General features: G+C 43.0%; 13 protein-coding genes across 13 annotated transcripts; 8 read left to right on the top strand and 5 right to left on the bottom strand.

Moving 5' to 3' along the window:
• Window positions 1-53: 53 nt before the first annotated feature.
• BDB00DRAFT_786552 (uncharacterized protein) lies at window positions 54-866 on the bottom strand (the record flags this gene model as incomplete). The annotated part of the gene is made up of 3 exons (XM_053120623.1): window positions 54-156; window positions 233-722; window positions 797-866. 3 exons carry the CDS (start codon window positions 864-866, stop codon window positions 54-56), a joined length of 663 nt encoding a protein of 220 aa, XP_052981479.1.
• Window positions 867-1319: 453 nt separating this feature from the next.
• Window positions 1320-2543, top strand: BDB00DRAFT_927656 (thioredoxin-like protein). The gene is made up of 5 exons (XM_053128887.1): window positions 1320-1376; window positions 1468-1588; window positions 1708-1821; window positions 1899-2061; window positions 2149-2543. Exons 1-5 carry the CDS (start codon window positions 1346-1348, stop codon window positions 2437-2439), a joined length of 720 nt encoding a protein of 239 aa, XP_052981478.1. The 5' UTR covers window positions 1320-1345; the 3' UTR covers window positions 2440-2543.
• Window positions 2544-2935: 392 nt separating this feature from the next.
• Window positions 2936-4679, bottom strand: BDB00DRAFT_815112 (uncharacterized protein). Its single transcript, XM_053122886.1, has 5 exons — window positions 4117-4679; window positions 3894-4044; window positions 3742-3819; window positions 3357-3679; window positions 2936-3261 (listed from the first exon to the last, which is right to left on the bottom strand). The coding sequence occupies exons 1-4, from the start codon at window positions 4454-4456 to the stop codon at window positions 3394-3396; spliced, it is 855 nt and encodes a 284-aa protein (XP_052981477.1). The 5' UTR covers window positions 4457-4679; the 3' UTR covers window positions 2936-3261; window positions 3357-3393.
• BDB00DRAFT_257239 (uncharacterized protein) lies at window positions 4564-7368 on the bottom strand. Its single transcript, XM_053116683.1, has 7 exons — window positions 6977-7368; window positions 6755-6859; window positions 6528-6677; window positions 6189-6443; window positions 5595-6096; window positions 5275-5518; window positions 4564-5186 (listed from the first exon to the last, which is right to left on the bottom strand). Exons 1-7 carry the CDS (start codon window positions 7107-7109, stop codon window positions 4776-4778), a joined length of 1800 nt encoding a protein of 599 aa, XP_052981476.1. The 5' UTR covers window positions 7110-7368; the 3' UTR covers window positions 4564-4775.
• Window positions 7369-8529: 1161 nt separating this feature from the next.
• BDB00DRAFT_815100 (uncharacterized protein) lies at window positions 8530-9513 on the bottom strand. The gene is made up of 2 exons (XM_053122885.1): window positions 9437-9513; window positions 8530-9343 (listed from the first exon to the last, which is right to left on the bottom strand). The coding sequence occupies exons 1-2, from the start codon at window positions 9439-9441 to the stop codon at window positions 8569-8571; spliced, it is 780 nt and encodes a 259-aa protein (XP_052981475.1). The 5' UTR covers window positions 9442-9513; the 3' UTR covers window positions 8530-8568.
• Window positions 9514-10378: 865 nt separating this feature from the next.
• BDB00DRAFT_815097 (major facilitator superfamily domain-containing protein) lies at window positions 10379-12502 on the top strand. The gene is made up of 7 exons (XM_053122884.1): window positions 10379-10612; window positions 10684-10813; window positions 10909-11116; window positions 11184-11395; window positions 11481-11658; window positions 11728-11749; window positions 11824-12502. The coding sequence occupies exons 2-7, from the start codon at window positions 10779-10781 to the stop codon at window positions 12321-12323; spliced, it is 1155 nt and encodes a 384-aa protein (XP_052981474.1). The 5' UTR covers window positions 10379-10612; window positions 10684-10778; the 3' UTR covers window positions 12324-12502.
• A 294-nt stretch (window positions 12503-12796) lies between these two features.
• On the top strand, window positions 12797-13450 carry BDB00DRAFT_760572 (ubiquitin-conjugating enzyme/RWD-like protein; the record flags this gene model as incomplete). Its single annotated transcript, XM_053119222.1, has 3 exons — window positions 12797-12884; window positions 12959-13233; window positions 13310-13450. Coding segments are annotated over 3 exons (504 nt in total), but the record flags the coding sequence as incomplete, so codon positions are not given.
• A 38-nt stretch (window positions 13451-13488) lies between these two features.
• BDB00DRAFT_257146 (uncharacterized protein) lies at window positions 13489-14823 on the top strand. Its single transcript, XM_053116682.1, has one exon. The coding sequence runs from the start codon at window positions 13563-13565 to the stop codon at window positions 14676-14678; it is 1116 nt and encodes a 371-aa protein (XP_052981472.1). The 5' UTR covers window positions 13489-13562; the 3' UTR covers window positions 14679-14823.
• A 313-nt stretch (window positions 14824-15136) lies between these two features.
• BDB00DRAFT_815093 (ClpP/crotonase-like domain-containing protein) lies at window positions 15137-16683 on the top strand. Its single transcript, XM_053122883.1, has 6 exons — window positions 15137-15371; window positions 15439-15599; window positions 15684-15835; window positions 15914-15987; window positions 16080-16344; window positions 16444-16683. Exons 1-6 carry the CDS (start codon window positions 15258-15260, stop codon window positions 16503-16505), a joined length of 828 nt encoding a protein of 275 aa, XP_052981471.1. The 5' UTR covers window positions 15137-15257; the 3' UTR covers window positions 16506-16683.
• A 608-nt stretch (window positions 16684-17291) lies between these two features.
• Window positions 17292-18235, top strand: BDB00DRAFT_257111 (uncharacterized protein). Its single transcript, XM_053116681.1, has 4 exons — window positions 17292-17583; window positions 17668-17753; window positions 17852-18042; window positions 18129-18235. The coding sequence occupies exons 1-4, from the start codon at window positions 17435-17437 to the stop codon at window positions 18138-18140; spliced, it is 438 nt and encodes a 145-aa protein (XP_052981470.1). The 5' UTR covers window positions 17292-17434; the 3' UTR covers window positions 18141-18235.
• Window positions 18236-18294: 59 nt separating this feature from the next.
• BDB00DRAFT_760670 (armadillo-type protein) lies at window positions 18295-20233 on the top strand (the record flags this gene model as incomplete). The annotated part of the gene is made up of 8 exons (XM_053119226.1): window positions 18295-18502; window positions 18629-18716; window positions 18781-19093; window positions 19201-19257; window positions 19348-19509; window positions 19589-19675; window positions 19770-20015; window positions 20102-20233. 8 exons carry the CDS (start codon window positions 18295-18297, stop codon window positions 20231-20233), a joined length of 1293 nt encoding a protein of 430 aa, XP_052981469.1.
• Window positions 20234-20938: 705 nt separating this feature from the next.
• On the top strand, window positions 20939-22824 carry BDB00DRAFT_815087 (MBOAT, membrane-bound O-acyltransferase family-domain-containing protein). Its single transcript, XM_053122882.1, has 2 exons — window positions 20939-22021; window positions 22148-22824. Exons 1-2 carry the CDS (start codon window positions 21061-21063, stop codon window positions 22723-22725), a joined length of 1539 nt encoding a protein of 512 aa, XP_052981468.1. The 5' UTR covers window positions 20939-21060; the 3' UTR covers window positions 22726-22824.
• A 137-nt stretch (window positions 22825-22961) lies between these two features.
• On the bottom strand, window positions 22962-24134 carry BDB00DRAFT_815085 (uncharacterized protein). The gene is made up of 2 exons (XM_053122881.1): window positions 23167-24134; window positions 22962-23070 (listed from the first exon to the last, which is right to left on the bottom strand). The coding sequence occupies exon 1, from the start codon at window positions 23652-23654 to the stop codon at window positions 23256-23258; it is 399 nt and encodes a 132-aa protein (XP_052981467.1). The 5' UTR covers window positions 23655-24134; the 3' UTR covers window positions 22962-23070; window positions 23167-23255.
• Between the last annotated feature and the right edge of the window lie 262 nt (window positions 24135-24396).

Raw genomic sequence — 24396 nt, 5'->3', positions numbered from 1 at the left:
GCAGTAATATGTACAAGGATTCATGAGTAGTTAGAAAGATGCGGTGAGATAGATTATGCAATGCTGGTAGTAGGCTTGATACCCAGAATTTCGTTAAGTCGTTCCTTATCATGTTGGGTGGCCATGCGCTTGGCCCGCAAAAACTTGGCTCGTGCACTATTACAAGGTTGACATCGAATATTAGTTTCGTTCAGCAGTAAGTTTCTCCTTTGTCAATCATCAAACAACTTACGCATTCCGTAATACGACTGGTGCTTTCTTTTCTACTTCATCGCTGCTACCGCCGCTGCTTGAGTCCTTTTTATCCTTTTTACTACTCTTTTTCTTTTCCTTCTTCTCCTTCTTATCCTTCTTCTCTTTTTTCTTTTTCTTCTTTTCCTTTTCGCCCTCTATGGTATCATCGCCCTCCTTGGACCGTTTTCTCTTCTTCTTTTTGTCTTTTTTGGACGTCGTCTCTTCGTCGTTCTTGTCATCGACGGCCTTTTCGGGTTCAGTGCTGGCAGCTTCGGCTGTCCGACTGTTCAAATCGGCCAGTAACTGTGAAAACGCATCGGTGTTGCCGAGCCAGTTGTCGGTTGTTCGCTTGTCTGCACCAAGACCGAGGGTATTTTCTTTAAGTCGAATTTTGACATGTTCTTTGTTACCGTCTTCGTTTACACCCAAGCCTTTGCCGGGAGCCCAGCCCATCTTCATGAGCATTTTGAATCCAAACTTGCTTTGATCTAGAGGTAGATTTTTTAGTTACAATGAAATAGTACAGAATGAAGACGGACTACTGGTGTTGTTCGACTTTTACCATTGCTCCAAGCAAGATTGTTTGGATCATCGCTCAATCGTTGTTTGACTTTAGCTCCAGCAAGGCCCATTGGTGTATTTTGTGTGGTCGTAGTAAAATAAGAGGCAACGGAAAAGAATTTTTTTTCGACATTCAATTTTTGAAGGAAGCGCGCCCTTTGATTGGTTGATCTCGCATTACTTATGTTGCCACATAAAACGTGCGGACAAAGGCCAAAAGACAAGGACGTGAATGAATGAATGTACGCATGCACTCCACACGCAGATAGCATCGGATCGATATAGACATTAGTAATTAATAAAAAGTACTAAAGGTCCCAATAGTAGCTGCTATGACAAATCTTTCCTTATACGTTTATCTCCTCATCTCTTAATATGGCAATACAACGTACAACGCTAGCTTGGGATTGCACAGCCTGGCGTGATGGTTCGTAATGTTACTGAATTGGTTGATGTTTAATTTTTTGTATAAAAGCAGCGACATTATCATGTTTACCTTTCTTAATTTGCTTATAAAAACACAAATTTAAGCCTCTTGTACTTGACTACGATGTCTGCTACTACCAGTTCCGCCACTGCCGGTATGTTAGGAGGAAGATGAAAAAGAAAATGCTTTCTATTCACCACTGTTGCTGGCTATTCTGTGTCTAAACTTGTTACGATTCTATACAGAGAAAAACATTGTTGTATACAACAGTGCGATATCACCTTTTGGACACCGTGTGCTTATGGCTTTGAAGCTAGTTGGGGCAAAATATGAGCTCGTTACTATCAATATGCAAGAAAGAGATGAGTAAGCGCAGCTGATGAGTGCTACTATGATCAATGAGTGAGATATACTAGATATTATTATATTGATCTTAAACCACTTACACCAACATTGCAATTATGTATCGCTTTTCCCACTATTAGGTACAGAAAGATTAATCCTGAAGGCAAAGTACCTGCCGTCAAATACGGCGAAGCATTGATTCCCGAATCCATGGTGATAATTGAACTACTCCATGAACTGTATCCTGAAGCCAGGTATAACGCAAAAAGATATATTATAGACTGCGAAAGCATGCTTATGTGGTCTTCTTTCCTGATATTCGGCTTTCTAGACTATTCACTACAGACCCTGTCAAGAATGCAAAGATGAGGTTCGTTATTCGACTGTTCGAAGATCAAATTCTCCCGGCCTATGGTCAGTTATTTGGTAACCCGCCCGTTACCAAGGAGAGGCTCGACAGTGCTCTTGAAATCATCCATAAATTTTATAAACGCGTAAAGTATCCCATTTTCATATGAATTCTCATTGTCGCTGCTGCTACCGATCAATTGATCATATTTTGCTTATCCAAAATATTTTAGTTGAATGAGCTTCTTCTCGAACAGTCGCCATCAGGCCCATACTTTTTGGGAACGGAATACTCAAGTGTGGATATCGCTCTCACGCCTTTCATATCTACTATGGGCACTTTCACGAAATTTTTGACTGGTCAAGATCTAACTGTTTTGAATGAGCTGCCTAGACTGCGTGATTACCTCTCTGCTGTTGTCGAACATCCGGTTTCAAAGGAGACAACGTTTTTGGACGACGAAGATAAAGTCAATGCCGTTGTTACAGAACACTTTAAAGTCACAAAAAACATGTTTACCTGATATGATGAATGCTACAGTACTGCATCTTGTATCATTTGCATTATGCCAACGTAGAACATGTATATCTTACAGTTAACATACAGTATATGATTAAAAGAGTTTGTACTACTACTACTGTATGAGTGTAAAAGCTTGCAATGAAGAGCATACGTCTACATTTGCAATCTTTTAAACATGCCGAGATGCATGTATAGCGGCTTGGCGCATGATACCGCTAGTAAAGAAGCCTTCTTTATCGCTGTATTGGAGCTCTTTGAGTGTACAGTGCAAGGTTGTTGAGATTAGCTTAGGGATAACAAAGATAAGATACCTGGATACAAACAATAGCGCCAGTAGTAATTAGCTTTTGATTAAACTAGTTAAAAAACATACTACAGTATTCTTCTCTTACATATTTAGAGTTGGCATACAAGACTAGTGATACAGTATCTCTTTTGTTTCTTTATATAAAGCTTTATCATGCTATATCTTTTATGTATATTCTTAGATTGTTGGTCACAGATTTTGGTTATTCATACAGTATCACATAAAAACAGCTAGGTGAACACTTACATCATACTAAGGAAGATTGATAGTATACAGTTTCGTAACTATACATGGTGACTGTTTCATATGATCCATACACGCTGGTAGCTATGTACATTAATGCACGCGCTTTTTATCTGTCTGGGAACAATTACGGCCTTCCATCTCAACAAAGTCTTGACCAATGGTTGCATCGGAATCTTCATGCAATATTGACACTGATGTACCATGTGTGTAACCATTGACACCTTGGCCCCTGCACTTTAAAACTGCTACACATTGTGTCCTTGCTCCCACCTTTTATTCCAGTCAGAATTGGCCAGATAGCGCAGGTTTTTGCTTAAGAAGACGTACTGCAGATGCCTTGCTCCTATTATTGCAAGTCGTCATACCTCAGAATATGTATTACTGTTGTATTTTCTGATTTATTTAGATGGCAGGACCGAACAGAGTACGCGCATTTGCAGTAGTTTGTTTGACGACCTCTTCCACCTGAATATCCTTAATACGGGCGATTTCTTGAGCTGCCAAAGTGATATTTGCAGGTTCGTTGTCAACGCCCTTCTCAGGTCCCAAAGCAGGAGAATCTGATTCCAACAAAAGGCTTGATAATGGTAACGCGGCCACCACTTTTTGAAAATGCGGTGAGCGAACAATGGATGGTGGCACTGAAAAGTAGTATCCTGCTTCTACTGCCTTTTTAGCATGTGCTGGCCTAACACATTTCGTGATGAGTTGTTTGATGTTTCAATTTCTGACGTTGTTTTCTTTAATTACCTGCCGTCAAACGCGTGCATAACAACACGCGTTGCTCTGCATTCATACAGTATTTCAAGTGCATGATGTCCTGCCGATCTAACATTTTGTGATCATTAGCTGTCCAAGCGAGAGAACTCGTTTGGAAAATATGAAAAATTGCTTTCAAGTACCTTGAATGCACGTTGACAGGTAAATCAGCTGCCATCGCCAATTCAACTTGACGACGGAACACTTGACGTTGCTCATTCCTTGATTCATCTTCAGAAAGACCATCGTTGTACTGATTCGTTGTGACAATGTGTCGTGAATAGTCGAGTCCAACTATATATAGCATATACGCAGTTGCAATCAGTTTTTTTGACTTCCTTTTGTACACGCTAGTGGACAACCTACTTTCGCCTACACAGCAAATCTTCTTATTTGCAATAGCTTCTTTCAAGACAGGTTCAAAATGCTCTAGATCACTTAAAGTAACAGATCTTTCACGCGTATCATTGACATCGAGACGCTGGACAGGATGGAGGCCTACGGCTGGCTTGATAAGACCATCGGACTGAGCAGCAAGATCGAATATGTGTTGTACATCGTAGATATTTTCGGATACGCTCACGATACGGCTGATATTGGCTGATTTAGCAGCAGAAAGTATATCATGGAACGCCTTCTTTTTCTCTGCATTGTTTGTTTCAAGTGGAAAGTTCTCGAGGTTGATATGTGCATGAACGTCAATCATTATGTGCGTGTGTGCGTGTGTGGTGTGTGATGCCTAAGTGGAACGAAGAAAAAGAAAGAGATACGGAAATTCATTTTAAACACACCGAAAGACAGTAATGCAACGAGTACCTTTTCCCTGTGCCACACACCGGGTTTTTACCCCGTCCTGTCTCGAGCAAAATGTTTCCCCAGACGCAGTTTTCAAGCTTTCAAACGTAATGCAACGAGTCGATTGAGATGAATAAATGAATACTTGGGCGATTATTATTATTATCTTTTCTTGTTTTTTTTAAAAGCTATGTACATTCAGTGTGCTGTCTACGCTATTGGTGTGTCCTTTACTTCGTAATATTTCTGCAATTGCGCTTGAGCTTTTCTGTTTCTTGGTGAAGTTCCGCCACCTTGGCTGCTAATGCAATCAGAGTGTTGCTTTGCGATTTGAGGATGCTTGGGATCTGTTCAGGCGTCGTCGTCTCGGCCAGACTGCCATCAACCATTGTTTGGATACGCTCGTCAATCTGATTAATCGCTGAGCGATATTCCTTGACGCGAGTTTCAAGAGATGCAGCAAGGTCGTTGAAATATCGCTGATGGATGGTAGTGCCTGGCTTTGAGCGACCTTGCGTGTTCTTGTTTTCGAAAAACAGTTGACCAACCATGGCATTCTTCAACTGATAGTCAACAGTGGACGTCAGAGCTTCGATGTTTTGCTGTGTGACTTCGTGCAGATCCCTTTGTAGTCGCAATTCCTGGAAAAAGTTCAGAATTTAGTTTTATTATTATTTTCCTAAAAGAAAACGATCATAGCACCCGATTTCTGGCCTTTCTTTTTTTTACCTTGGCGCAGTTATCCGCATAGGTATCAATTTCCCGAATGAGTTCTCCATTGTATGCTGATTGCCGCGTTTCGATAGTCTTGCTAATATCCATTTGTTGGGTGATAAACAAGGATAGTGCATTCAATTCGTTCTGCGCCGTTCCGGGTAGGTCCCTGTAGCGTGTTCTCTTTTCGATGCTTTCAGGATTTGTAATCTTCGATTCCAATGTTGTCTGCTCGGCCGTTGTTGGTGCCGGCGGCCCGCTATTGGAACATTATCAATATTGGTTAGCAATTGTCATACATAGATGGAGGAAAAGGACAGAAACGGATAACATACAAGATATCTTTGGGAGTGGATTGGGACTTTGTAGCAGACGACGCTTGTTCTGAACTGGGTATCTCAATAGGCTTTGACTGGAGCGGTTTGAACGGGCTGATGGTCTCGGGTTTATCCGTGCTAGCTGTCTTTGACTTGTCACTTGACTTTGACGACGGTGTATCCTTGAAGCTAACATGCTTGTCAGTGGTGTGGTTCTCTTTGTTTTGGATTTCAGTTAAAGCCTTCTTTCCAGGTGCATTTGTGGTTTGTGTAATGCCGGCGTTATCGACACTGCGCTTGCGCGTAGGAATGGCACCGCTCAGACCGCTGACAAGTGTACTTCCACTGCCAGCTGTCGACAATCCCTTTTTGGCAGCATCACCATTATCTTCCTCAGCAGACCAGCTTTGTGATAACGGGGATTTGCCATGGAGAAGCTTTTGTCGGCTAGATTCGGTCGCACTAGGTTGATCCGAACTCTTGCGCTTCCTGCCTGACTCTGACGTTGTCGAGGATGATTCTGGTTGATACAACAACAGAAGTAATTGTTAGCCTCTCCATCTAGCGCTTTTCCTTGTTTTAACTTTTATAAATGGGTATATAGCCCCATACCTTTCGATGCAGCTAAAGGTGCCTCGGTGCCAAATGAGAATGTTGACGATGATGTTGTGGTAGATACAGGCTTATCGGCTTCTGCAGAGGTTGATGTAAAAGTAAACGCAGTTCCAGGCGAAGGAGCAGGAACGCTAGATGTCGTTGCTGGCTTGGATGCTTCCGGGGTCTTGAAAGAAAATCCACCAAATGGACTGCTTGCTGTGGTTGCTGCTGCAGAGCTAGTAGTAGAAGCCTTTTCAGCAGATGGCTTGTCTAGTTATACGTTATAAAAGGAGGTTAATGTCAAAAGAAGTTGAAAAAACACAAAGCCTTGATACCCGAATGAGGCAATGATACCTGTAGATGCTGCATTTGCAGGGAAGTTGAAAGGCGATGGTCCTTTATCCAATGCTGGCGAAGTAGATGAAGCAGGTGCTGGTGCAGGTGCTGCAAATGAGAACTTCGGTGCTGTCGAAGTAGAAGCTGGCGTCTCGGAGGCTTTTTTCTCTACACAACGTGAATGATTGGTTAGTTACAAGCGTTATAATATGGTATGCTAAAGCTAGGTGTACCTTTAAACAAACCTTGCGATTTGTCAAACGAAAATGTCGGAACGGATGGTTGGTTTGAAGCAGATGATACCGGTGTACCAAATGAGAAAGTAGGTTTGGGAACCTCTGCAGGTTGATCTAAACGGTTCAAAGTGATTTCAGATTGGTCATTATTAGAAAAACCACCAATAAATTCAAAAGACAATAATATTTTTCTACCTTTATTTTCCGTCGATGGGGTTGGTGTCACTTTACCAAACGAAAAGGCAGGTGTAGTAGTCTTTTGACCTTCGGGTTTGTCCTCTGCACACGGAGATACTCTTAAGTTAGAAGCTTGATTCACACAGAGCAAGAAGCAAACCATATGATTGAGGGAGCGCAGTGACATTACCTGTAGCCTTGGGGAACACAAAAGGTGATGGCCCCTTTGACGGTGCTTCCTTGCCTTTCTCGGGAGAAGAAGCAGTAGATGTGATTGAAAAGGTTGGCAACGATGCAGACGCAGCAGACGAAGTCTGTGGTGCTTCGTCAGATTTTGACGATCCTCCAAACCAGTTTTCGCCAGATTTCTCACCAGGCTTATCCGAATCAGTTGTCTTATCAGCGGTTGATTTGTTATCGCCACTGGAATGGTCAGCTTTCTCAACCAATGTAGCAGAAGTATCCCAACTCAATAGAGGAGTAGTTGTGGTAGCGGTGGTGGATTTTTCTGCTGTGTCCTTGTCATCGGATGATGGTACCTTTTGTTCTTCTGAGTCCTTGCGAGCTACTGTCGATTCTCCACCAGCAGTAGCAGTACCAAGATTGGCTGTACTAGCTACAACTTCAACTGGCTTGGATGTTTCTTTTGCAGTTTCATCAGCAGACTCTGTTAATATTCATGGTTGAATGAGTAAATGACCTATTACCGCATTTCTGTGTGGCTGAACTGTATATGCTATTTTACCTTTGGGGGTTGTCTGTGCACTGCTGCCAAACGAGAAGTTCAATGGCTTTGCAGGAGTAGTGCTTGCTGGTGTCGTTGGGCTGAAGCTGAAGGCCGAAGCTTTTGATGTAAAAGGCGATGACGGTGCTTTATCTAACAAGCGTTACCAAACACAACAGTAACAGAGAAAATCGAATGAACGTTATGTCCATACCCCCTTTTCCTGCTTCTTTTGTCGATTCGAAGCCTTGCTACTGACAATAACAAATAGAAATATTATCTCACCACTTTGCTTTTCGGTAGATGGCTCCTTTGTGGTTGCTTCATCTGTTGCGGGACTTTTTGTTGTAGCACCAAATCCGAATGCTGGCATAGCTGGCTTGTTTGCATCAGTGGCAGGTTTCGATGAAGTTCCAAACGTAAAGCCACCGGTTGCGGGTGCTGAGGTGGTAGTCTTTCCGCTTTCCGACAGTTCTGTTGGCTTTGTGAATGAAAAGGATGGTGGTGCTGTACTGGTAGCGGGTGCTGTTGTGGTAGTGCCAAAGCCAAATGCTGGTTTTGACGTAACAGTACTTTGTGGTGTCTGCGATGTAGCAGCTGGAGCAGCAGTACCAAATGAGAACGTGGGTGCAGGCGTGGTGGTTGAAGCAGTCGTCGAGGTTGTCGTATCTAATATGCAAAATCAGTCTCAAACCGAAAATAACTCTCTTTAATACACGCCCTTCACTTCTTTAGCCTTCTTGTACTGTACCCTTCTGAGGAGCTACTGTTCCAAAGCCAAATGTGGGTGTCGACGTAGCAGCTGTTTGACCAAAGGCACCGCTGCCTCCAAACGAGAATCCAGATGGTCTCGTTGCTGCGGGTGCTTCATCTATTATATAATCATACAAGACAGAGAATTAAAAAAAGCGTGAACTTTTTTTTAAATAGAATAATTTCCCGAAGCAAATCTATTACCTTTGTCCATGGATTCATCTTCCATAGCATTGGATTGCTGTTGCGTTGATGACGATCCAAAAGCAGATTGAGCCGCGGGCGTAGAAGTACCAAAACCAAAAGCAGGTTGGGATGTAGTGGTGGAAGCAGCACTGGAGGCAGTTCCAAATCCAAATGCTGGTTGCTGTTGTGGTGCAGGCGAAGCAGCAGCTGTGCCAAATGAAAAGGATGGTTGTGTTCCTGCAGTGCTCGTGGGATTTGCTGCTGATGCAGGTGATCCGCCAAAGGAAAACGCAACTTGCGGCGAAGGAATGCTTGTTGCACCTGATCCGAACGTGAAAGATCCACTGTTGCTACTACCACTGGTGCTACTGCCACTACCGAATCCGCCTGTGGATGCTAGCAATGGACTCCCACCAGCCGGAGGAGGTGTTCCAGTTTGCTGTGTTAGTTGCTGCTGTTGCTGTTGAGGCATATTGAACTGGAAAGAGCTGGCAGCGGAAAAAGAGCGTCCCAAAGTCGGCGTTGTTGGTTGTTGTTGTTGTGGTTGCGCGCCAAACGGAGAACCACCAGTGCTCATGCCAAACGCAGAGGGTTGTTGGGGGGTTGTTCCCGCAGTGTTGCCAAACGAAAATCCAGCCATTGGGTTGCTGTGATTGGCGGTGTCTTCGGATGCGGTGCGTTGTAACCGTCGACGTGGTTGAGCAATTTTACGATTTGCTATGTTAGCAGGATTAATTGGACTTTGATTATTTTGGTCGCTATAATTTTTATAGAATGAATATTGTAAGCAATCCTAATCTGGCTGACAACTTTTTCAGTATAGATGTCACTGGTAGAGAGTAAATCGGTACCTCATTTATTTTATATAAAAAAAACGCGCCAGCGTTCTCGATAAGCAAAAGGTTTTTTTTGAAAGAGTAACAGGTCGTTTGCTCCTGCTAAAATTTTCTATTTTGGCTCAGACCGTGTACACAGTCGCGACAATTATAGCAGGGCGATTTTGCACTGTACACAAGGATCGCTTAGCATAGTATAACGTGTCCATTTATAAGGACTTCTCTTCTAGGACGAAGATAGCGTCAACAGGTGGGTTAGCCCTATGTTAGAACAAGTGCTAGGCATTCTTGGTTTCTGTATGCTCAAGTTATAGAGAGCACTACGGATGGGTAGAATAATATCATCGCGCTCATAATGAGCCAGGTCTTTTTATCTGTGTACTGCCTCTCGATTTGATCTATTATGTTGGTTATGCACAATCAATTGCTCAATAGTGCTCTCACATTACATCTATGCCGCTTGCCTACCTAAAGGTACTGAAGTATATTGTCATCGTCGTGATATGGAACGATCGTGACTGCTCTGCATTGCTTGTAAAGGATTGGTATATATGCAAATTCCTGTCGACCGAACCAAGCATAATCTCGTTGCACACACATGAATTATAGCTTAACCTATATCAAATGTTTTTTTCTAATTATGATGCTACATAACGCGTAGCATGCATCATCTTGGTTTAATAATATTTATCGGGTAACGCCAGTCAACCAACTAGTGCTGTGAGTTCTGCATAATTACCCCAGTGTCGCCATGGTGATAAATGACATCAATAAATTTGCATGGGTACGGTTCGATTGTTTTAACTGGTTGGTTATATGTCACTATGAAAGGTTGCGATCGAGTGGCAGTTTCGCAGTTTACCCAACCTTGAAACCACTTACATCTTCGATCTCCGCTAAAGAGGCAAAAAAAAAAAAATTAGCTGGATACCAAGGCTTGGGCAGCTTTTTTTCCTTCTCCACTTTTTGCAACAGACCTCTCTCTCTTGTGCTCGTCTTCCTTGTTGTTCTTATTTCTCCCATATATCCTCGACAATGTCAGCGAGAGAAGAAGGGATGATGGATGCTCCTTCCAAAGTGCCAGCAACACCCACGACATCAGAACTGAGCGATGATTTAAAGAAAAACATCGAAACACTGACGCCACCAGATGGTGGCAGGGGGTGGCTGATCGTCCTAGGTTCTTTTTTGGTAAGCCAGGAAATACGAACGAGACACTCAGTCATTGACGACGGTTCCTTGCTTTTTATCTTCTATTCTAGGGCCTGTTTTCTATGTAAATATCTGCTTTCATGGCGAGGGTAAAGGTACAGGAATGTCAGTAATATAATTCTTTATCTCTTTCTTTTTCATTTCTATGACCAAACACAACAGCTTCGGTTACAACTACAGGTATGACACATAACCAAAATAAAAGCCGCCGTTCTTGTGCAACGATGAAAAGGAATCGGGAGATCTGATCATTCAACTTTTCAATGCGTCTATAGTTGGGGCGTCTTCCTTCGAGTCTATAAGGATGTCTACCCAGATGACCTGTCCAAACTCTCATGGATTGGATCAATATGTGTTGCATTGTTTTTTATTCTTGGACCAATCAATCAACTTGTCATTCGCCATATGGGATACAAGTACATGCTTGCAACGGGCACCGTATTATGTACAGCTGCACTTATTCTTGCCAGCTTTGCCAAAGAGGTACCCTATACGTTTGCGATTTAGAACGACACCGAAAAAGCTAAAACGTTATCCGCTGTATAATCAGCTTTGGCATCTGTTTCTTACTCAAGGTCTATTGTTTGGCTTTGGTGCATCATTCGTATGGTTTCCTTGCATTGGAGCCCCGCAACAATGGTTTTCGGAGCACCGAGGTCTTGCCGTCGGTCTCGCCATGTCAGGGTCTGGTATCGGTGGTCTGGTCATTAACAACATCTGTCAGGCTGCTATTGATAATATTGGCCATCGCTGGGCCTTACGGTAATTGACGAACTTTAGCTTCTCTCTCTCTGATATGGAGCATGTTCAGAAGTTATGTACTGATATATTCGGGTGACATCTACAGGATCGTTGGTATCATATGCTTTGTACTCCTTTGTATTGCTACTGTTCTAGTCAGACCTTTTGGTACCATTCAGCAAACAGGTGGCAGAGCCAAGGGTCTTATTAGCTGGTACCTTTTCAAGAATCCACAGTTTTGCATCATGTTCGCACACGGACTTATCACCACCTTTGGCTACATGGTAAAGCGTCCTTATTCGGCTATATATATTTTAATAGCTAATTAAACTAATTTGTGCTGCCTACTGTAGACTCCATTTTTCTTGCTTCCAAGTAAGTTTTATAATCTGATTGATAAGAACTGCACTCGTAAATTAAGCTGACCTTTATACGAATAAAAATAACAGCACATGCCGAACATTTGAAACTGGATCCCTGGGTGGGCACCAACTTGTCTGCCATCATGTCTGCCGTCAATGCCGGTGCACGTATCTGCACTGGCTATATGGGCGACAAGCTCGGTCGGTTCAATAGCTTATTCGTGTGCACATTCCTTGCCGGCGTTGTCTGCTTAGCCATCTGGATCAATGCAACAAACGAAGCAACAATTTGGGTATTCTCAATTCTGTACGGTTTTTTTGGTGGTGGTTACATTGCCCTATTCCCTACTGTCCAACCACAAGTCGTGGGACTAGAAAATATTGCGCCTGCTGTCGGCTTGTTGTATTTTACCAATCTGTTCGGTTACATGTTTGGCACGCCTATTGCATCGGCTATCATAAACAGATTCGATCCTCCTGATTTCCGGTACGCTGCAGTCTGGGCTGGTGTCACTGTCATTGTGGGTGCCTTGTTTGCCGGCTGGCTTCGCGTTACTCAGGCTGGTTTCAAGTTAGTGCGTATCTAATCTTACAACTATCGACTATCCTCCTCCAATGTTCTCCATTTCATTATCCTCCTCCATTGTTCTCCATTTTTGTAAACGAAAAAGCTCCTCCTTGTATTATTTTACCTCTTCTCTCCCTAATTTTTGCATCTTTTATATACGATTCATTCCTCCTCCCTTTAATATACTCTGTATTGCTCGTTTTTGTGTTATTCATTCCTTGTGAAATGTTATAAGAAAAATTAGCTCCTTTTGATATTCAATCGAGCAAGAGACACGAAAAAACCAGAAATGGACTTTGAAAAAGACGCGCACGCGTGCTTTTCCTTTCTCCTTTTCTCGCGACCCGACCTTAGCTCTTAAAATGGCTTCGAATGTTCGCCTTTCGCGATTAAGCAAAGAACTAGGTTTGTAGTATAGCTTACCTTCAAGCTCACCGTTCAAAAAAATTGCTTCACTCCCTATTTTTTCAAAGATGTTAATTATTGCATTATCGAAAAATAGCCGATCTTGAACGAGATCCTCGACCTGGAATTATTTGCCACCCAGTCGACGACGATGACATTACCCACCTCGAAGCTTGTATGTTCCTCTCTTTCTTACAACCACAAAACATTAATAAGAAGAAAAAGGCACTAATTCAAGGCGTAATGCAGTCATTAAGGGTCCACCCGATTCTCCATACGAAAAAGGCAACTTCAAACTGGATATAAAAGTGCCTGACGATTACCCGTTCAGCCCACCACAAATGCGGTTCCTGACCAGAGTCTATCACCCAAACATTGATGATGGTGGACGTATCTGTGCTGATATTTTGAAAAAGGGCGAACATGGCAGTTGGCGCCCTTCTCTCAATATCTCAACCACGCTGATCAGTTTGAGCGGACTGCTCGCCTCACCGAACCCGGACGATCCTTTGGACGCTGAAATTGTAAGCAATCGGTGTATGTCTTTTTGAGTTGATGATGCGTTATCGTCATTTGACCAAGTATTAAATCATAATTTAGGCGAGAGAGTATCAGCTGGATCATGCTTTGTTCCTAAGCAAAGCGAGAGAGTATACGTTTAAATATGCCACAGGCAAGCAAGCCGATGAAGATTCGGTAAGATTTTTCTATCTCATCTGTTCAGATACAAGTTGTCAGTGAAAGCCATTGTATCTGATTCGATTCATTTTTGTGTCCAAGTTAGACTGTCCAAAGAGAGATCAAGCAGGATCTTGGTCCAAGTGCTCTAGTAGCCGGTAGCAACAGCAGTAATATGGAAAAAAACACTGATCGACCTATGTCACGAAAATCGAAGCTTTCACTTTCTACAAAGAAGCGCAAATCAGCATTGTCATTGGCATCGCCTTCATCGTCGTTACCTGTAGGGGATGCGGTGGACATTGAGAGCACACAATCCAGCCTGCCGCGAACTCTTGGCAGCAGTAACAATAACAACACAGCGAACACGCAAAGCGATACTACATTTTCACAACAGGCTCCTATTGTAATGGAATCAAACAATGAGTCTGTCGAAGCAAATCCTGTCAATAACCAACACACAGAGGAACCTCAGTCATTGGCACCTGTAACAAAGTCACAACAACTATCACAAAGCTCATCAAGAGATGCAAGTACACAGGTCGATGAATTATCACAGGACAGCACCCAACATTCGATTCATTCACTCGAACCGAGCGCACAGCAGCAACATCCGTCAACACCATGGGAGGATATTGATGACACGACCTCTCAAAATGAAATTCCCAACACACCCAGAAATTCATCGTCGAAACCTAACTCACTGCAGCAATTCAAATCAGCCAGTGGCGCCATTGACACCGACAACGCGGACAAGATATCATCAGTAGAGCAATCCAGATTTCCCGACATGCATTCGATCAAAAATGAAAGCTCACAACGATCGACCAAATCAGACAAGAGCAGCAAGCCATCCTATGATACAACACCGTTCCCAAGCAAAGAAAATATGGATATATATTTTGAAGATAATGCCAAGGGCGACGAAACTCAATACGTGGTATGCAGTTTAGGCAAAATAAACAGCGAACAAAGATCAGCACCAATCGACAAAGACGCCCCACTATATACTGAAAGCGTATCATCATCACCATCAACCACTAACACCATGAAAAAGCCATTGCAGGAAGTATCACAATCATCGCAGAATATGGTAGAATCTCAGCCGTCATCAGAGGTTACGAAGTCAATGAGCTCGCCATCTTCCTCTTCTGCCTCTGGTAGAGTATCCTTTCGTGAGCTATTTAAATCGACGGATGATGAAAAGTATATGCCAAAGAAAAGGAAGATTCCTGCGAGCATGAGAGACAAACTGAGCCTCAGTAAAACCAGAAAGCGTCAAAATCCGTAACAAGCACCTTTGCTTGGCGTCTTCACGCATGTCTTATATTATATATCACCTTTTACTCCCCCCTTCCCAATTCCTTTACTGTAAAAAACTATACGCCTCATGTAATATATACTTTTTAAACAATGAAAATCACCCTCAACATATATCACGCATACTACTATCCATGCGCACATTGTGCCAATTATACTTGTCAACTGTAATAACTCGATTGATCCGAGCAGGATAACAATCCATCCACCAGGTACACTATGATACATGGGGATGGCTTTCAAACAAAACAGATACTTTGATATGGGGATAAGCAGAATAGATCCTGATTACTCATGGTCTTCAGGAATATAGATAAGTTTACTAATGTCGAGTAATGCAAACTCCCCACCGCTCCGTCCCAAAGATTTCCCATTGTTCACTGTCTGACTAAGGCCAAATACGCACGGTCGAGTCACACACAGCGAAATATGACAAACGGGCAATATTCATGTCAAATTATAAATCATTGTTTCCCGCGATATTCTGGTTAACGAAACCCCACATACCCCCACCTTTTCCTTCTTTTTACCTTTTACCTTCAACCATACCATGTCTGTGCCAAAGTTTGAAACGCTCGAAATCACCCTATTCCCCAGTGGTGTCTGTGAAATGGCCTTCAATCGGCCTCACATTCTCAACGCACTTTCTGCACAAACCTATCAAGTAAGGACAAGAAAACGTCTTGGGGTTGTCATGGAGAATCGTTGTTGACTTGACAATTCTGTGTTAGGACTGGCTAAACTTTGTGAAATGGGCAGCAGCAGCGGATTCGGTAAAGGTGGTAGTGTTTATCGGACGAGGTAGATTTTACAGCGCCGGACAAGAATTGGCAAAGCCCGACTTCTCGCCTCAGGGCGTGGCTAAAAACAGTGAGCGCCGTGAAGTTGTAAAGTAAGTTTTGGCGGAACAAGTGCAGTACATGGGATACCTCTTTTTTGTTGGTCCAAAGATTCACCCAGATATAACAAACAATAGGGGTCTTGTACACGAACTTATCAAGTTCCCCAAGCTTTTAATCGCGGCTGTGAATGGTGGTGCCTATGGATTTGGCGTCACAACGTTGGCTCTTTGCGATGTTGTTTATTGCGTTCCTTCCGCAACGTTCACTACTCCCTTCATGAAGCTCGGTAATAACCCCTTACTCATCTCCTAGCTGCTGATCGGGATCAACATGCTTATCGTCATTTAAATTTACGTGTTATCAGGTTTTGCCGCTGAAGGCTGTTCTTCCTACTTGTTCCCCAAGATCATGGGACACTCTCGTGCTAATGAAATGCTGGTAAAGAAGTCGATAGTTTTTTCTGATGTAAAAAGATCTCGTATAAGCAAAAAGAAAATATGGTTGCTAACAATTACTGCTGAATTATCTAGCTGATGGGCCGGACCTTTTCAGCACAAGAAGCCATTGAATCTGGTTTCGTATCTCGTTCCTATCCTGAGGAGGGCTTCCGTGAAACCGTCCTTGGTCTCGCTGAAGATGCTGCCAAATTCTCTGCTGACGCCCTTGCTGTCACAAAGAAGCTCACGCGTGACGCTGAACGCGACCTCTTGCATAGAGTGAATGAAGAAGAAATGGCTCGCTTGACCGAACGTAATGCTAGCAAAGAATCTATTGAAACCGTTATGCGATTTGCCGGTGAGTGCATCAAACTGCATTTTTTAAATTAGCTTCTGCATAGTATCGTGGTATCCTCTGTCGATTCACTAATGCTTCTTTCTTAACCGAAAATATTAGAGGAAGCCGAACGCAAGCGTGAGGAAAAGCGAAAGGCAAAGGAACAGAAAAGCAAACTTTAACTTAATGAAATTCATACACATTTATTTACCATTTCAATATCATCAAAACCCAAGCATCCAAAATGTAGTACCTTGTGAATCAACGGTAACTGAGCTTATTGACAATGCATATTAAACTGCATAATGTGTATAATTGGAGATTACCAGGGCTTTCTGATGTTACAATATCAGATATATAGGGTGTGAACAGTTGAATTTTAACGTGAAAACGCTTGAAATGAATTATCTTTCTTTGTTATTTAGAATGTCATAACGCCTTTTTCAAGTTAGGCAATTGCATCCAATAGCTTTAACTACTGACTATTTACTCGGAAGCCTCAGCTGCTTGTGGATGGTTGAACGAGCATAACGAGATGAATGATAACGTTTTCAAACAGAAAACGGATGTATATTTTACATTCAGTAACCGTACATACATAGTATGTATAATTGCAACCGCATTACGTTGAATGAGTGATGCTTACATACAGTGTGGCGTTAATATATTCTTAATATTGCTGTTTAAGTGAAGAAGTTTGAATTATCTTTCAAAGAGCTGATACTCGAGATAGATAAAGAAGATATCTATGCTAAAAGTTACATCATTATATGTATCATGTCGATGATATGTTGATATCATACAATTTAATTTCATTCTCTTGTATTTGCCCTCAAAATTATAGAAAACTCAATCCAACGATGATGATGCAATGATACATCCAACCGAAAAAGATACATTATATTGCTATAAATACTGGCGCGTCACTATCCTCAAAATATTACCACGTAGCTTTTTACTTTCCACTAAGCGCGTCCACAAAATTTGCATTGCGACGGAAGAACAAACTTTGTTCAATAAGGCATGAATTTACGACTGTGTTTTAAACATAGAAGAGCTCTTTTCTTTCACATATTTTTTATACAATCTATAATCTATATAAAATAGTTCAATGACTACCTCAAAGTACCAAGAGTCAATCAAAGATCTCGCTTCCACAGACGATGTTAAGCGACTTAAAGCCTTACGATTTATAAAAAACTCAGTCATTGGAAACAAAACAAAAAAGGATCTTTACATCCAACTCGGCGTAGTGCAAAAGTAAGCTTATTTTTGCTCTCTTCTTTACCCGAGCTTCCCGGCCAATACTTCTAACCCTTATTGTTGCTGCATTCATGTGGTCAGACTAGTTGAATACCTTACGCTTCCCGATGACACGTCCTTTTTTCTTAAAATACAAGCAGCAACTGTTCTTGGCAGTATTGCTTATGGTAAAGCGCTCCTCTTTTTTTAAGACAATTATGTTACAATCATGTTATCGAGAATAAGAAAGAAAAAGTAAGCTAAAATAAAAGCTATTCATTTACAGGCAAAGACGAAAATGTGAATGCGGTTGTGTCTTTTGGAGCAATAACACCACTCTTGGATGCTTTGGCTCTACGTCCTAGTGTCCCGGTGATTGAAGCCATTCGTGAAAAACGCAAGCTGCTAGAAGCTGCTACACGCGCATTAAAGTCTATTTTCACATGCCCAAGAACTCCAAAGGATGATATTTTCACAGTGAGTTGTGCTATTTTATACTAATAGAAGAAGGAGAAACCAGGAAAAAAAAAGAGAAAGAGCGACAATCATTAAGGATTGTTTAGAGTCATTGCTAGTTTCTGACATAAAACTCTGTCGTTCCTATCATTTCTGAACAAAACAATCCAGGAAAAGCATATTTCGGATCTTGTTGCCTTGTTAGATGCGACATCAACGTACTTGTGCCAGCAAGGCCAACCGAGCGCGACGTCGGAGAGTTTGTCATTTGGCATGATTGCGGAATTTACGGCGGCAGTTATTGCTAAATGCTGCGATACACAAGAACAACAGATGCAGTTGGCTTCAGCTGGTGTAATTCCACCTCTTGTCAACTTGTTGCATTCGGGTCACGTCAAAGCACAGGAGGCGGCTCTGGATGCGCTGGCAACGCTATGTCGCGAAAACAGCGAGCTCGGCGAGATTGTGATTCACGCTAAACGTAAATACATAATCAACACTATTCGGAAACCGGAAAAAACACATGTTAAAGAGAATATGTGAGTGTGTGTTGAGAGTCATGGTTACTAACTAGCATATGACTACTACTATTATTATAATGGCATAGCGATTGACTCAAATCAACTGACGACTGCTACTATGCTCGAATTTGTACGCGACAAGTGTCCGAATATGCGTTTGATTGCTGCTACCTGGTAATTTTATCTCAATTATCTCAAAAAAGACATTACCACTAATGTCTTATTATATTTGTTTCAGCTTGACAAACTTATATCGAACGGGCGTATTTATCGAGCCATTTACTGAAATTGTGCTGGTTGTACTACCGGCATTAGTCAAGCTGTTGAATGATCCCTCGGGTGATGTACAGGAAAGAGCTCCATTGGTTCTAGCGGATCTGGTAAAGGATAGTGAGGATATGCAAAAGGCAGCATACGATGCAGACGCCATTTCGCGCTTGGCAGAGCTGTTAGTCAGTGCGTCGTCAAAGGAAAACGATGATGATTCGGATGAGCGGATTGGAGTACCGGGTGTTGGAAGCGTCGCTAAGCGCAGAGAAAAAATTCGCGAGGTATGTGTTGGACTAGTACTCGTAATTTCTAATGGAAATAAAGTGGGATTCAGTGAAAGGTTGCTCGGGATCAGCCTTTTTTTTAGTTGACAAAGGTACAATCTTAGAATTCTTTGATTGCTATTGCTGCAGCCACTCTGTTAAAAGAAGAATGTCGATCTCAGGTAAATAAAAAAGTTGCCGCTCCTGTTGAGACCGCAGAAATCCTCTTCTTTTTTGTGGTTAGTAACGCTTGTTGACTGAACGAATCATAGGCGATCAATTCCAAAGTATTACCACACGTTGTAGCAGCACTTCAAAGTAAGTATCCACATGTCCGGCTAGCGGCATGTCAATGCGCGAAGTCGCTTTCACGTAGTGTGAGCAACTTGCGTACCAGTTTAGTGGATGCTGGAGTAGCGGCACCTCTCTTGAAGGTAAGCTATTACTGTTATCAACGTTCGTGTAATCTTATATTATCGAATTGTTGCTGACACGTATGTGTTACTGTTAAAGTTATTACGAGATGAATCTACTATTGTCCAAGCTGCAGCCTGTGGTGCATTGTGTAACCTTACACTCGACTTTTCACCCATGAAGAAGGTAAATTATAATGGTTTGCTGCTACTGGGAAGAAGAGAACATTTACTATAATATTGTAAACGTAATCTAACACGTCTTTATAACTGAAACATAGAGTGTGATCGATGCAGGGGCCATTGATCGATTCGTCGAATACTCACGATCAAATGATGCCAAGCTCCAGCTTAATGGTGTATGGGCACTTAACAGTCTACTTTACAAAGCCGATCTGTCAGCGAAAAAGGCGGTGATGAAATCACTTACTTATGATGCATTGATCGAGCTGTTACACGAACCCAATCCTGCTATACAAGAACAAGCATTAGAGATTGTGAGGAATTTGGTGTGTGGACAACAAGAGGTAAGGCGACTTTAGCTTTTTTGACTTGTCGTTATATATCAACAAAGTAAGGAGACGGAAAAAACTGAGGAATTCTTGTCTATTAGGATATCGAGGATGTTATCGAGGGTATTGGCCGGGATGATCTATTGGATGTATTGGAAAGCAAGCTTCAGGTCACATCCAATATGGGACTCGAGGGTGATGATAGCACAACCATGACATCGGTTAGTACATAATATCGTCAAGACAAAATGATTGTATATTCATTATGAGAGTTGTCACCGAGGAATACCAGGATATGCTGACGAAGAATGGCATCATAGATTTTAGAGCCTGCATTGTATATTGTAACCAATATGTCAAGCAGCTCTGAAGATCCAAGGACAATGCTAATGAGCCGGCCGAGCATTGTAAACAGTATCATTCATCATTTGGTACGTATTTCTCTCTACACGATGTGCCGTTTAGAAATTGGAAATCAAGGTGTGCTAGGGTTACTCATCGAAAAAAAAACATGTCTTTGTATCCTATAGTCACATGAAGCACCCAAGATCCGAGTTGCAGCAGTGTGGTGTATCATTAACTGGACATGGATAAATTCGGATGAGGACGAGGATGGTATGTGTAGAGTAGTAACGAGTATGTGGTGCAGGGAAGGTGCAGTCAAGGATCTAACGTTTGCTTATGTAATGTTCTATTTCCTGCAGCCTTGGTAGACCGAATTAATCGACTTCGCGCACTAGGTGTTGAACATAAACTACAAGAAATGGAAAAGGACCCTAGCCGAGATGTGCGTGATAGAGTACGAACAGCCTTAGACCAACTTACTTCTATTGACCCGTAATAACAAAGAAAATGTACAATTCAAAAATAATAAAAAAATAACCTTTTATTCAGTCAGGCGTTTCTTCACATGCAACCCCTGGCGTCGGATTGAACCAGCCACAGATGCTGCAACCCACAACCCCACCTGCGGGGTTTAGCATCTAACCTCCTTTGACCATTTTCCATACATTTGCAACTTTTTTTTTGTAGTCTTCTCCTCCCTTTTCTCGCCGTCATTATGCCGTTCCTTACCTCGGCGATTGCATATGTGTCGGGCGTACCAGAACCCACGCTGCGCTTGCTGGTGACCCTGGGTCTCGCCTACCCTATTGCTCGCGTGTATAACCAAATGTACATTCGTGGCAAGGGTCCTGTCGTGTCCGCTGCCACTGTCACCGAACGCAACTTGTTCATTCTGCTCGCTGGCCTCGCGCTTGCATTATTTTTCAGTGGCTCGAGCATTTACCACTCATTGTTGACCGTCTGTGCAAGCTACGGCTTCTTATACCTGAACGAACGATTCATGCCCAACAATCGCTTCTATGGCGCGGCCGCTGTGTGGGGATTCAACGCAGTTTATTTGTTGGCAGGTTATTATATCACGGCAACAGACGACTACGATGTCACCTGGACAATGCCGCAATGCATTCTGTGCTTGCGTCTCATGGGCTTTGGTTTCGACTATTATGACGGTGCCACTTCGATTGTCAAGGTCGAGGGTCCCGAGCCAACAAAGAAGGCTGAAGAAACGACCGACCACACGACTACGTTGCGACCTACTGAACAGACAAAGCCGCCAAACCAGTTACCCTTGTCGTTCGCGTTAGATACGCCACTGGCGTCTCTACCGGATTTCAGTCAAGTGTTAGCCTATTGCTATTTCCCATCTGCATTTTTAGTCGGCCCGCAATTCTCATTCTCGCTGTATCGGCGCTGGCTCGCCTCGTCCCCCTTGCAGGAAGGTTCTGCGGTTGCTCAAGAAGAAGCTGAAAAGGACCAGATGCGTTATGTGTTCCGTTGCTTAGGCTTGGCTGTTGTCTATCTTGCTATCCAGCAAGGTGTCGGTGGCAATTACCCTACGTCTTATCTCCTCACTGACGAATTTGCTTCCCTCTGTTTCCTGCGCCGTATTTGGATCTTCATTATCACCGGCAAGTTTGTTTACAACAAGTACATTGGTGTCTGGATGTTGACTGAAGGTTTGTTTATCTAAACACTACTGTTTCTTTGTGCTTTGAGACGAAGTGGAGGTAGGAGGGGGCGCATGGTATAGATCAAGTGCTAAATGGCTAGAACAACAATGGGTGGTTATGATAAAATGACAGGTGCTTGTGCCTATTTCGGAATCTCGTACGATGGCGAAGACAGCCGAGGCAATCGACTCTTCGGCGGCCTTGCCAACGCCCTGCCAGCTATTTATGAAACGGCTACCTCGATCGATCACATCATTGGTTCTTTCAACATCAACACGAACCTGTGGGTCAAGTACTACGTATTCAAGCGTCTCAGGTTTTTGGGCAACAAGCAACTGTCACAGTTTGGTGCATTGGGTTTTTTGGCCATCTGGCACGGCTTCCACATCAACTATTTCACGACGTTCTTTTGTGAATTCGCTGTCACACATTGTGAAGCTGTCCTCCGCAAGCGTCTCTTGCCATGCGTACAAACCTATACCTCCAAGAATGCGCTTGCCTTGGCTGCATGGAAGGTCGTTGCTTGGGTTACCTGCAATGTCGCGCTCCATTATTGCGTGATACAGTTCGATCTGCTAAAGCTCTCGAAGGCATGGGTTGCTTACAAGAACGTGTACTTTGTGGGTCACATTATACTCTTCGCCATTTTTGCATTGGATGCGTTTGTTCTAAAGCGACCAGTGCGTACTCCCAAGGAAAAGGTCAAATAAATAAAGGGCTGTTCATATGTAGTAGAGTAATTAGTACTTGTTTTTTTATTGGGGGTTTTTTACTAAGAAAGTAATAATAAAAGTATTCGCATCACACCATAACCATCTCCAGCACTCTTGAAGCAGTAATGTCAGTCGTAGCAGCAGCAATCACAGTGAAAATATCTGTGTATCGGCTTCCTGTCTTGTGACTCGACCGCTGCATAATTGGAGCGATGATTGAAAAGAGAAAGTTTACTACATTCACATTTAACCTGATAATATCACCAAGGTCTGTGCTACACTCCTCTTTTCCTCTTCGTCCACTTCCTTTGACTCGAACCGCAAATCATGTCTGACTATTATGTAAGTGCTATAGCTGGATCTCAGCCAATTCCAGTGGCATTTAACTTGTTGTTTCTTTATTCACCTGTTTTGTTTTGAATTGTTAACCTAAAATAGGGTCAACAACGACCGCGAGAGGAATCGCGTGGCAGGCCACACAACTACCGAAATTCACCGCGGATGCCACGAGGCAACATTAACAGTAATCAATCCGGATCGCCTGTACCGTCGTGGAGTAATACTACAAGCAGCCGAAGTGTGTCCCCAAGGAGTAATTTCGGCGGACGTTCACCGTACCTGAGGACCAACGAAAACGATGGCGAGGATTCTGCAAACCACCAATGGCGCGCATGGCGCGGGCCTGAAGAAACAACAGCAACGACAAATACACCTCTCGCCTCTTCGCCTAGCACGTCAAGTCCCTCAAATTGGTTCACTCCAACGATGACTTCAGCTAATGCCACTTCGCGTGTCACCGCTGCAAACAGTAGCCCCCAACAAACTGCGTCTCTTGCCTCCGGATCTGAAGATGTTCCGGTTATGCAACAACAACAACAAAAAACATCACCGACGCGTGTCGCAAGCAATAGTGCTACGGATACCATAGCTTCTATTAGCAATCCAATTCAAACTATTGAAGAAGAACACGGCGTTAGAAATGAGATTCACGGTGCAATTGATGATGAAGGGGATGAAACAAAAGAGGAAGACAACCGCAAGCCTAGTATCTGGAGCGATGATTGGGACGACGGCTACGAAGAAGAACAGTTGTTTTCATCCAACTATACACCACCAAAGACAACAGCAGGAGACGACGACATCAATGGCAACGTTCACACGCCGCCACGATCGGGATGGTCACCCGAACCGATTGATCATAACAATTTTGACGACACTGTCGACAATCATACTCGAGCACACCTCACATATTTCTTCACTGCAAAGCGTGAAAACCGAGATCTATCTGTCGATGATATTTGTGTCCGTGTAGATAAACCACGAGACCCACAGCAGCGTTACCAGTACCAACAACAACAACAACAACAACAACAACAACAACAGCAGCAACAGCAGCAGCAGCAGCACCATAAACCTCAACATGAGCATGAACAATATGTCAGCGACGACGATACGTTCCATGGGCCCAAATTGCGACGTGGTGCATCAGTAACCCACCATTCCCATACAAACACTGCTACTGCCACCAGTCCTACTGCTGGGATCAATGGCCGACATTTCTTCTCACCATCTTCGACACTGCAAGAACCAAGCGTCCAAGTATTTACGGACAATAGCTCACCATTTATGTATCCACAGTTCTTTGGAAAACCACCACCGGCTCAAGAC

The sequence above is a fragment of the Zychaea mexicana genome (assembly GCF_025766255.1).
Source record: "Zychaea mexicana strain RSA 1403 chromosome Unknown BDB00scaffold_22, whole genome shotgun sequence".
Taxonomy (NCBI): domain Eukaryota; kingdom Fungi; phylum Mucoromycota; class Mucoromycetes; order Mucorales; family Lichtheimiaceae; genus Zychaea; species Zychaea mexicana.
The sequence above is the reverse complement of the archived record's forward strand: the minus strand, read 5'-3'. Positions and strand labels throughout refer to the sequence as shown.